We start from the raw sequence: 12,756 nt of genomic DNA, 5'->3' as shown, positions 1-12,756 counted from the left end.
AGTGGTTGCCCCTGCTTGGATAGAAGAGATAAGGACCTGGACTGGGATGACTCATGGGTCGTGTAAGAGGCCCACAAGACGTTGCATTTCAAATAATCACCCACTTGTTGTGGAGAAGTGAAATATGATCTTTGTCTCGGTGAGAGATTCGAAGGCGTGCAGGGTGTAGAATGGCATTGGCGAGGGGTCTCCAACCAGACAATCGTGAGCTACTCGTAGCCTGCCAAGGGCCGTGGGTAGCTCTCTCCACCATTTTCAATTTGTAGCCCCTTATTGTTATTTTAGCATTTTTCGGCCTTTTTTTTTTTTAAAAGCAGTTGCCTGCCGTCATCCAAACCAGCTGCTCTGATAGAATTAACTGAGCTTAGCTGGGGAGGGGTGGGGTGGGCTGAAGAGGATGACAGTGTGGCACTGGGCTTTCATTCTACATGACGTGTGCTGATGCAGAGCAATGTGGGGAGGAAATCTTGGTAGCATGGCACAGATAGTGCTGAGGAGCAGCAGATCGATCAGTAAGCCCTGGCCTGAATTTCACAGACCTTCTCTGGGGCAAACTGAAGAGGATGATGTTGTTGGTCATCCGAGTCATCTCCGTGCTATGCAACACCTGCCCTCCGCACCCCGGTGCGGAGCAGCAGGGCCCAGAAAGCTTCATAGCAATTAAGTGCAGCATGCAGTATTGAACTTCTAGCCTTAAAGCACATGCGCCACCTGCCTTTTCCAGGCTGCAACGCACCTTTGACCTACACGAGGAGCACTAGATTGATCAGTAAGCCAGCTTACTGATGTATGCAGAAGCGAGCTTACCGATTAATCTTGTACTCCGCGTGCAGGTCCAAGGTGCAGTGCAGCCTGGAAAAAGCAGGTGACACGAGTGACTGTAGGCTTGCAGCTCAATACTGCCTGCGACACTTAAATGCTACCAAGGTTTCTGATCCCCGCTGCTCTGCACTGGCACACATCATGCAGGGTGAAAGCATAGTGCTGGGCTGCGAAGGGCAGGTAATGCATGGTGAAGAGATGACTCAGATGACCAACAACGTCATCCTCTTCAGCGTGCCCCACCCCTTGGCCTAAATTGGTTGCTGCGTAGTTGATGCTTCCTAAAATAAATCATATGTAGCTAGGCTGTCCTATAACTATTTTGTTTCAGCATGGCACCGTGCATTCCTAATGTCCCAAGCTTGTTGGATAATCTGTTGTGCTTCTGCAGCCTGCAGAATCCCTGGCCTGAATTAGTTGCTACCACAACTGCATAGTTCTGAGTCCCTGCCCAAGCGTAATAGTTGCATTGGCGGGAGGGCTCTAGGGAAGTATGCAAACGTTACTCCAGGGCATATAAAATACATTAAAAAAACAGTGTGAAACTATGCCTTTATGCCTACATTATGTAATTATTTGAATGAAGCAGCATTTCACACTTTTAAAAAAAATAGCTTAACAGCAGCATCTATCAGAGTTAGCTATTGCTGCTAGCTGTAAGCTCACAAACTACTTTATGAATTTGAGAAATGCATATGGTTGATGGGTGACTGCACTGGCAAGCGTTGCATATGTTTAACAGAAATGGAAAGCAAAGTTCTAAGGAACTCTATTTTGTTCAAACCACAGTATGGACTCCAAAGAATTTTGGCAACACGGCCAGATCATCTTGCTTTCTGGAACACAGTGGGCTGTGCTTTATAGCATTGTTGGGTCAGGATCATGTTGGATTTAGGCCCTGGACCGCAGGAGCCTCACGCTTGTGCGACCACCTTGTTTTCTGGCTCTCTTGCGCCCCCCAACCAGAAAGAACTTTGATTCCTGATAGAAAATAGACAAAGATGTCATACATACAGCTCCAAAGTACGGCCACATTTTCAATGAGGAAAAAAATCTATGGAGAATAAAAATAGAAAATAAACAAATATAGAGAGTTTTCTCACAAGCATTTAATGGCCATGGACTTTTGGAGGTGGGGGGCAGGTTAGACAAAAGATAAAGAAACACACAATTTGGAAATTAATGAAAAAATAAAAACACATACACAGTAGAGAGCACGAAGAGATCATCTGGTACAAAAGCAGACATTTTGAAAAAAGAAAGGGCCACCTTTTTGGTACAGTGATCAACAATTTGCCATTTTGCCAATGCTCACCAGCAAAAAAATAAAGAATGGAAAAATATGTATGAAATAATTCCACGGACATTGAGTCCCAAAAAGTGACAACAGGCATCCAGTGAAATATTAGTCACCTCACAGTGTTGATCCTCTCTCTCACCCAGAACCAACGACCAACATTATTTGCTAGTGAGGTGTTAATGGAAATGGCAAGGAGTATAAACTACAGAAAGTAAACTGGTCTTAGATCCTTGCTTAGTTTCTGTTCCTCCTGGTGCCATCATGATCTCTCAGATTCAAGTGTGCACGAGCGTTACCAAGTGAAACAAAGAGCAAACTTCATCCTTCCCCACCCTGCTTGATGTCCATGCATAATTAAAATCTGAGTTTACTCATGAATCAAATTGACTATTAACTCACAATAGGGAGGGTTGAAGATTTGTTTTGTCTGATTTGCATTTACAAAGGTGGAGACTGAATTTGTGATGGTGGATGAACAACTGGATTATGTGAGCAAGTGTCATTTATTTGTTAAGTTTAGCAGATGTTATTGTCATATTACATTGAATTAAACTGTATGCTACTATTGACACATCTAATCAACAGCAGTTTGTTTGCTGCATTAACTTATATAAAAGCTCTTACTCACATCTCCATCAAAGGGAGCAAAGTAGAGGCCACTCGAGTCAAACTTGTAATCAGGATCTTGAATTATTTCGGGGTTGTAGAATTTGTTTAAAATACTTCGTAGAGTGCGGCGATCCCAGTCATCAGTAACTCTTCCGCCATAGTTACACTCTCCTGTCATATAGCGGATAGCATCATAAGGAAGCTCCTGAAATATTCAAAGACCAAAGGTTAGCTTAGCAGCAAACTAATATTACATTAAGTGCTTCCCAGCACAAACATTAAGACACTAGCTACTACTACTAGCAAGTTAATTACATCATTGTTGAAAATAAAATGTTCTAAACCCTTGAAGACATGATATTGGCCATCTACATAATGATTCTCCTATCCTGGGGTGTCTGCATAAGACTCTGCAAGATGTACCCTTATGACAAAGAGAACAGGTCTGACTATACAAGCTAAAAGTACTTCAACATGGATTGGCAAGTCTGTGTGTACAGCAGTGTGGCTGTGTGTGGGAAAATGCAAAAATAAGTCAATGAATGGGCCTATGAATACTTAGAGAGATAAATGGGTAAGTGAGTGAATGCATGGATGAATGGGTGGACGCATGACCACAATCGTAGTAGGTGCAATGGAAAGTCCAAAACAAAGAAATATTTGTAAGACCCAAATAAAGTTACTTTTTCTAGACTGGTATTTGAATTGGATACACTACAAGAGTGAATTATTAAGTTACCAGTAGAGAAACTGGCTGTGATGACTGAACAGGGACAACCTTAATCCGTCCCATGTCAGGCATGTTTTGCCAACTATGGATATCTCGTCACGCTGGATCGGGTCAAAGTCACAAGTTCAGGCTGAGGAGAGATGGAGCGCAGATCAGCTACAGTCCCCAGACTAGTCCTGCTGAAAGTTTTACCTTCTCACCTGAAGGCCAAAGGTCCTGTTCCCAGTGGAGGAGGCCATGAGGAGAAGGGAAAGCATTGCGGGAGGCTGCTTGATTAGCGTGAAGAGCAGGCCAGGTATTGCGACGGTCGTTGCTGTAACACAAAGATCCTGTAGTTGTGACAGACAGGTGTTGCTGGAGCTTTCCATTAGCAGTCCCTGCTGTTCAGGAAGAGGCAGCTTCCAGAGCTTCAAGTTGAATGATGGTGTGGGAGACAAAGTCGGCGAGATGTTAGTGTGAACCAGCCCATTCATGATCATGAAGAGCCCAAAAACTTCAATACAGCTCACCAAGACCACACCAAAGGTCCAGGAACTGAGGGGCACTATCTGGGGATCAGGAACTTGTATCGACAGGGTCCAGGTACTGCTGCAGGATGCTCTGCAGCCTCTTATATCCCAGAGGCACAGATCAGGAGGCCAGTAGACTACACCTTGGAGTAACTCTGGCTTCAAGATAAAGTTGCAGGCCCAGTTCTCCTTTCCCCGGCAATATGACAGCAGGGCATCAGCTCAGCAAAGGAGCAGGGCATCAGTCCAGCAGAGTAGCAGTCTTTTCAGCAGCAAAGCAGTCCTTTGTCTTGGCAGAGTCCACAGGCCCAGAAGTGTACTGAAGAGTGGGTCTGAAGGTTCTATTTGTATACCCGGATTCCATTCACCTGGAAAGTGGAAAAAGCTTCTGGAGAGGTTCTAGAGGTTCTTTGAAGTGCATGGAATTTCCTGACTCCCCTACCCTGGCTCAAAGCTGGCCGCAGTGACAATACAGGGTTGTTAGGCCTATTGTGAGGAGGCAGGACACAGCCTACTCAGGTGCAAGTGGAGCTCTGCTCAGCTCCCTTCCTCCATCCTGCCAGCAGCTGGCCCATTGAGACGAACCTAATTCCCCTATTGTTTGACTGTCTATCAGCTACATTCATTCATGTGACCCAAGACAGGCTGCAGGCACAAAGGGCTAAGGGCAGGAAAATGCCAACGTTCTATATGTTCAAACATCTCACAAGTGTCAGTACTGAGACTATTCAATAACAGTGATCACCAGCGTCAGTACTGGCACTTGTGTTGGAGTGTAGTTTTTATAATAAAAATTAACATGAAATGTTTGCAAATTAATGCATAATGATGCCGCATAGAAAAGGTATTAATATGCTTTTACTAAACGTGTGTGTGAAATGTACCCACGGGGAGTGGCCACCAATGTATACGATGATTAATGAAATTGACTAATAATGAATTATTAATGTATTAATGTATGATTCTGTATTAGCATTAAGAGTAATATATTACAGTTTTGCTAAATTAATCACTAGGCCTTAGTTAGCATGAGTCGGGGCCTAGCTGCCCGGTTTCATATTAAATGTGTTTTTCTAACATGCAATGTGCTGACTTACTGAAGGACATGTAGCCGTACTTTTCCAGAAGTTAGAAGATGTGTGTAACCGTAGTAAATTCTTTCTCATGAGACTCGACTTGCTCAAGGAGACATTCTTGCCGAATGCAACAGTGTAAACTTGCAACAGGTACAAGGTCACCTGAACTGGTATAGACAATGGAACTACTGACTGAGACTGTGAGAGGACCGCAAGAACAAGAAGTTGTACCTGACATTCTACCCGTTGGAGACGTCAATTACAGGAGCCAATAAACTACGTGAGAACTATTCCAAAGTGACAATCTTAATGAGGCGACAAGTAAACCATTGGATGGAGATAATGATGCACCAAAACCTGCCCAATTGGAAATTGGGGGACTGTACAGTAGGATTGATATAACCCTTTGACACGACGAGAAATCAGCCATTCCGAGCTACCTTTATGCCACTGCCATTACGTACCATTCTTTGCGGTTATCTAGCCACTTTGTCACTCTATCTTAAAGACTTTGCTGTTTGACGTTACAAACAATCCTTACTTTGCCTTGCCCAATTCATACTTTTCCTCCTTATGAGGGAAGTGTCCCTTATTGCCCTGCCTTACAGAACTTTGCTGTGTTTCCTGGCTGATGGCGAATCAACTGATGTCCTGAGGACAAAGACTGACTCTGTACGCTGACCCATTACGGAGGGTAACTATATGATGATGAAATTGTAATTGTCTGTTTGCCTTTTCTTTCTAGGTACAAACTGCTCCTTTGATAGAGGCCATAGTTAGATTTTTTCTAAATTTTTGTTGCTAAATTGTTTTGCATGAAGCCCAACATGCCAATGCTAATTCGAGATTAGTCAAGGAGTTCACTGAACGGACGCAAATAGACAAATGACTGAATCCATGCTTTGTTGAATAATGCGCTATTGATACTCTGCTAAGATTAATTCATGTTGACATCGTGCTTTGTTCTAATGTTTATGATCATTGCTTTGATGAAGTCTTATTCGAGCTGCCATATTGTGACATTGCTGATGTGTTTTCTGGTATTGAGACTAATAAACTTACTAGTAGAAGTGTAATCAATAGGGAATAAATGTCCTAAATTCTACTACATTCTGTGTGGTTATTCATGACTGAAAGGTCATGGTGTGCTTCAATTCTTCTTAATGTCATTGATTAATTTGATTGACTTTCTGTTGTGAATATTGATGAGGTTATTGATCTATTGATTGACATACTGACTAGTTATCTCGTCCTAAGGTGTCTTCAATCAGGGTCAAACGATTCATCTGCCTAAAACGAGTCCCGGAGTGATTAAATTATCTTGATTGGGACGCGTTATCACTTGTGAGATGTTTAAAAGATTAGTTGTCTAGCCTTTCCGGCTTATAAGTAGGCTACTGGAATAATGCAGCAGGAGAGGGCCAAATTATGCAGCAGGACTGATTAAGTTATGCAGCAAGAAAAAGCAAATTATGTGACATAACGCAGCACATTTTGCAATAGTATTACTTAATTATTTAATCATTTTTAAACATGGTAACACTTTCTGGGACAGAAAGGTGGTCTGTCCAGCTGTGCAAAGGGGCTTTCACTGTGTGGCAACCCCAGTCGCTGCATTTTTAGTAACTTTTGAACCGTTTGAGCTAGAAACAATCGTTTTTGTTAAAATCTGCAGATTATGTGGCAGATGAGGGATTATGAGGCAAAAGCAGCAAATCTATAATTATATAAAAATTACCAGAGCTGCACACTTGCACAATTTCAGTGGCCCTGCTTAAAGGAGCCCAACCCCTGATATAGATGGTAAACTTTCTCTATGTGGCCTTTTCAAAATTGTAATGAAAAAGCCAGCTTTTCCATTATGGATGATTTATCATTACAATTTCATAGATACCAAACATGAGAAAGCTACCTGCTCCCAATTGAGAATTACAGCTTATTAAATGTTATAAGGAATCCCCAATGTTATGCTATGGGAGGTGTAGGCCTCACAACAGTGAAAAACAAATTTAGGATTTTTTCACTATCAGGACTGTAAAATGTAAAAGCACATGCCCAACGTTTTAATTACACAGCAGTCTGCCCTGTGGGCGACCTATGGCCTAACCTAAAGGTGACATATGTAATAAAAGGGGAGTGTAGAAAAATGCATCTTTTCAACATGGTTATCCTCACTTTTTGCCTGGTATCTTATGTGATTTCGACAGAAAATGCACTGGGTTCCTGCTAACCAAGTCCCCAGTGCCAGATCTCTTTCCCTGAACTGTATAATTGTTTCCCCAATTGGTGAATCCTTTAGCATGCCTAGTAAATGGTACCCCTTGTACCTTGGGCCTGAGGTGCTATGGAAGGTCCCTAAGAGCTGCAGTATGAATTGTACCACCCTAAGGGACCCTCACCAAGCACATGACAGACTGCCATTGCAGGCTACATGTCTTGGTGCAGACCAAAATGAAAACACAACATGTCACACATCCCTGTGTGCCATGCCCCCTAACTCTGTATGCAATGTATGTAAGCAACCCCTACAGGAGGCCTAACAGCCTCAGGCAGGGTGCATTATACTACATGTGAGGGCATAGCTGCAAGAGTAGATATGCCCCTGCTATGTCTTTGTCAATTCTTAGACATAGTAAATGGTCAGGGAAGCCATCTTAATTGCATGTGCTGGACACTGGTTAGTAAGAGTTCCCCAGCAACATGATAGCTTCACTGAATATAGGGATGTTTGGTATCAAATATATCATACTGACAAGCACACACTAATTCCAGTGATGGATTTATCAATATATGCACCCAGAGAGCACCTTAGAGGTAGCCTCTGAAAACCTACCCGCCTCTGGTGTGTTTGTTGACTGGTTTCTGCCAGCCTGCCATACAAGAGATGGTTCTGGCCCCCTAGGGTAAGAGCCTTCTTCTTCCAGAAGGCCCACAACAAAAGCCTGTCTGGGAAGAGGGTCTAACACCCCACCCACAGGTTGACTTGCTGATTCGTTGTCCTAAGGCGGCAAGCATCAAAGAGCTGCCACCTTTGAAATGCAAATCTGGCTCCCCTCACAGGTGAGGAAACCACCCCATCTGTCCAGAGCCCACTTAGCATCTGGACAGGTGGGAAAATTAGCTAGTTAGGAAGGCGTGCCACCTCCAGGCTAGTACTACCCCTAAGGTGGGCTACTGCGAGGTGGACACAAAATTTCAGAGGTAGCCCTCTTTGACATGGCATACCTAGGAATTCTGGGACAGGATTACACCCACTTCTCACAGGAAGTAGTCATAGAGGGGGCATAGTGAACCCATTGGCTACTAACCTGCACACCACTACCACCACAAAATTCAGTATTTAGGGAAAGCCCCTGGCACCAGAGAAGCAGATCCTGATGACCTACGAAGACCATGGATATTGAAGAACCACAGAAGCAGAAGAGGAAAAAAAAGAAGTCGCTGACCTGGCACCAACACCCCCGGCCTGTCTGCATCCCTCAACTAGATCTGCACCAAAGTCTTCTTGTCCTGAGCTGTGAATCCAGAAACCCGAGATGGTTGCCTGCCTTAGTTAAAGACTCAAGACCTCCTGTGAATAACAGACTTATTCCCCAACAAACTCCAAAGAAGGGACTCTGAAGCATCCGGAACCACCAATACCCAACACCTGAAGTCACCACTGCACACGCCTTCTCCAACCTGAATTAAAGCAGACCACCAATGCCAACAAGGTTCCCCAGCCCTCCAGAGTCTGAGTCCATCGTGGTGACATCCCTCCTGGACCCCGACGATTCCTGCAGTGTCTGCACACAGCCCTCCTCTACCACGACTCCTCTGGGAAGGAAAATCTGACACCAAAGGACACCTCTGCACCCATCGCCCATAAGCCATGAAGAAGAGAAACAAAGGTGCCTACTTGTGCCCGAGCATCGTGAGGCTTAAGCTCCGCTGTTAGTTCAGACAGACTGGCCTCCTGGCCGGAGCCTGCAGCCTCTTTTCACTGTGACCGATCTCCATTGAAACGCATTGGTCTCCAGATGCTGTTTTGCACCCTGCACCCGGGCTGCCGCTGGTGGTGTACTACTGGTGCTGCCTTGCCCACTGCTCATCATAACTCCTGAAGATTGGTCTTGTAAGTCACTGTACTCTACCTGTTTGCAGAACTTGTTTTACCTCCCATAGGATAACATTGAAGAACTCAGAAATTGCACAGTGTCCACTTTTTTTAAGTAAAAATAATTCCTATTTAAAAACGTACTTACCTGAACGATTTTTCTCTGATGGCTAAACATATTTAAGATACTTGCTATTTTTATAAATTGGTGTGGATCTCCTTTTTGAGTCATGAGTCTCATTAACTGACTATTGTGTGTATTTGTGGATGTCTTGCACTCCTCTGTGTTAAACCTAAGGCTGCTTGACCATACTACCTCCAAACAGAGCACTTTGGGATTGCATAGCAAGCCCTGTCCAGTCACTGGGGAACCCCTAAACCCTTTACACAGTATTGACATACCACATAAAGGGCTAGCTTCCTACGAGGAGTTTAAGGCTTAGCAAGGGGTTTTAATGCCAAGTCGGAAAAATAATTTCAGTACCAAAAATGGAGGTTAGTAGGCAAAAGATTTTGGGGAAGTCCACCCTAAGGGTGACAGGTTGTAGTAAAGTACCCACTTTCTTGGCATGGTTACCCCCATTTTTCTGCCTGTTGTCGGTGTGTTTCACTGTATTCACTGGGATCCTGCTAACTAGGACCCAAGTGATTATGCTCTCTCCCTTCTAGCTTGGTAGCGTGGTTACTGACACCCCACATTTGGCATACTGGTGGCCACATGTAAGTCCCTAGTGTATAGTACCCAGGTACTAAGGGCATTAGGGTACCAGGGGATCCCCATGGGCTGCAGCATGTATTATGCCACCCATGGGGAGTCCATGGAAAGTGTTCTGCAGGCCCGCCATTGCAGCCTGTGTGAAAGGGTCCATGCACCCTTTTTCCCTTCAGGTCACTGCACCAGGTCACTAAGTCACCCCTATGGCAGACCCTCCTAGCCCAGAGGGCAAGGTGCAAGTACCTGTGTGTGAGGGCACCACTGCACTAGCAGAGGTGCCCCACAAACTCCAGTCCCATTTTCCTGGACTTCGTGAGTGTGGGGACACCATTTTATGCATGTGACTGGACATAGGTCACTACCTATGTTTAGCTCCATAATGGTAACTCCGAACCTAGGCATGTTTGGTATCACACATGTCAGAATCATACCCCAATACTGTTGCCAGAATTGGAAGTAGGATTCCATGCACTCTAGGTGCTCCTTAGAGGAGCCCCAGCATTGCTCCTACCAGCCTTCTGGGGTTTTACGGGCAGCCCAAGCTGCTGCCACACCTCAGACAGGTTTCTGCCCTCCTGCTGCTTGACCAGCTCAGGCCCAGGAAGGTAGAACAAAGGATTTCCTTTGGGAGAGGGGTTAACACACTCTCCCTTTGGAAATAGCCCTCCTAGCATAAACCAGTCTACACCGGTACAGGAATGGTGGTGCCCAGAGCTCCTCCCGAAGGTCCCTGGGTTCTGCCACCTTTAATCCAAGGTTGGCAGGGACCTCTGGGAGCATCTGAGTGGCCAGATCAGGCAGGTTACGTCAGAGCCCCATCTTGATAGGTGGTCACCTGGCCAGGTGACCAATCCCCCTTTCAGGGCTATTTAGGGTCTCTCTCTCGGGTGAGTCCTCAGATTCGGCTTGAAAGATTCCAGCAGGACACCTCTGCAACCTCTACTTCAACTTCTAGCCACTGGAACTGTGACTAGACCTGCTAGGAACTGACAATCTGCATCCATGACAAAGACTCTGCTTACAACATTGTTTCCACGGCTCCTTCCAGCTTCTGCAACATTTCCCTGGCTGTGCATCCTCTGAGGGCGGCACAAGAAAGAAGAAGGAATCTCCCTTGGAGTGAAGGAGTCACTCCCCTGCTTCTTCAGCCATCAACTGCAAAGACGACCGGCTGCATGGATCTCCTTTCATCCTGAGCTGCGTGGAGATAAGCCCTGGCCTTCCCATGCAGGACAGTACCCCCATGCACTGCATCTCTTGCATCTGCCAAGGCTTGTTTGCATCTCCTCCAAGGGATCTTCAGGCTCTGTGTAGCCCCCGGCACTGCTTCATGTGACGCACAGCCCTCTGCTTGCTTCTCCTGCAGCGCTGGAACCCTTTCCAGTAGTGCTGCATAAGCTCCTCTGTGACTCTTGGTTCCTCATCCAGTGGGTCTACTGTAGGGACTGCCTCTTCTTCTTTGGACTCTCTGCCTTGCTAAGGGTCCCCCTAGGACTTCTCCCATGGGTTGAGTCCTTCTGGACCTTGCTGGTCCCCGATAGCTCCACTTTTCCTTCACCTCGACTTCTGCCTTTGCTAAGGCTTGTTGGTGGTTTTTCCACACCACTGACTGACTGCAATCATCCATCCAGCGTGGGACGTCGACTGTATCCTCTAGGAACTCTTCACCTGCTCCAGGGCTGCATTCCTGACCATCTTTGTCCTACCGTCGACAAACTCCTGCATTCACAGCTGGGTGAGTAGTAGCTCCTACTCCTCCTGGACTCTTCTGTGACTTCTGGACTTGATTCCCTTTTTTCACAGGTCTTCCTCTTCAGGAATCCACCACTGGTTTCTTGCAGTCTTGCCTGAGTGTTGCATTTTCTTCATTTTCTTCCTTTTGGGTGGTTTGGGGAAAATCTAGTAATTTACTCTTTTCCTCCTGGTCGCTAGAGGGCACTGTGGTACTTACCATTGGGGTTTCCTAGTACCCCCAGCTCCCCTCTACACATTCCATTTACTTAGGTGGGGGTACTGTGTTCGCATTACATTTGTTTAGTATATGGTTTGGGCTCCCCCTACGGTCACTATTGTCTATTTGCATTGACACTGTTTTCTATAACTTCCTATGCCTATTTCTGAGAACTAATGTACATATTTAGTGTGTTTACTTACCTCCTATTGGAGGGTTGCCTATCTAAAGTTTTGGCACTGTGCTATTGTAATAAAGACCTTTTATTTTCTTAACTCTGAGTGTTTTCTTTTATGTGTGTAAGTGTTATGTGACTATAGTGGTATTGCATGAGCTTTGCATGTCTCCAAGATAAGCCTTGGCTGCTCATCCACAGCTGCCTCTAGACAGCTTGGCTTCTAGACGCTACCTACACTACAATAATAGGGATACCTGGACCTGGTATAAGTACCCACCAACCACCAGGCCAGATTCCTACACAGGTCTAACACATGATGCCCTCAGCTAAAAGTGGGAAGAACTACCCAATCTCCTGGGAGTTCCCATCACTAAGGCAGAAGAACCTGCATAGGTCATCAGCATTGGAGTAGTCTGACCCAGGTCGGTTTTCCACCAGTACAGTCTATTCCCTGTAGAGAGATAGACCAACCCAACAATTTTGGATTCTCACACCTCACTTGCATTACCCTCCTGAGGGGCCTGTGGCCTGTCTAAACATGTGAGTCACAAACAAGTATGGTCTCAGTTTCTTCAGTGCCCAGACCACATCAAAGGTTTCGCTTTCAATAGCACTCCACCCCTGTTCCCTGAGAAGTCACCTCCTAAAGATGAAAGCTACAGGTTGGTCTAGCCCATTGAGCTGTGACAGAACTGACCCATGTTCTGAGGCCTCTGTTTGGATAGGAATTGCTTAGAAAAGTCACAGGCCTTGAGCACAGGGGCTATGCA

The 12,756-nt window shown here is 45.4% G+C and overlaps 1 protein-coding gene across 2 annotated transcripts in view; it reads right to left on the bottom strand.

Annotated features, from left to right (window-relative positions):
- The window catches only part of DNAH7 (dynein axonemal heavy chain 7), a 1,158,398-nt gene that overhangs the window by 200,219 nt on the left and 945,423 nt on the right, over positions 1 to 12,756 (bottom strand). For both annotated transcript variants that reach the window (XM_069225862.1, XM_069225863.1), the window contains one exon: positions 2,751 to 2,936. In XM_069225862.1, coding sequence (XP_069081963.1) covers positions 2,751 to 2,936 — 186 coding nt within the window. The remainder of the gene's footprint in view (positions 1 to 2,750; positions 2,937 to 12,756) is intronic.

Source organism: Pleurodeles waltl, chromosome 3_1 (genome assembly GCF_031143425.1).
Source record: "Pleurodeles waltl isolate 20211129_DDA chromosome 3_1, aPleWal1.hap1.20221129, whole genome shotgun sequence".
NCBI classification, from domain to species: domain Eukaryota; kingdom Metazoa; phylum Chordata; class Amphibia; order Caudata; family Salamandridae; genus Pleurodeles; species Pleurodeles waltl.
Note: the sequence above shows the minus strand (reverse complement) of the source record. Positions and strands in the feature narration are given on the sequence as shown.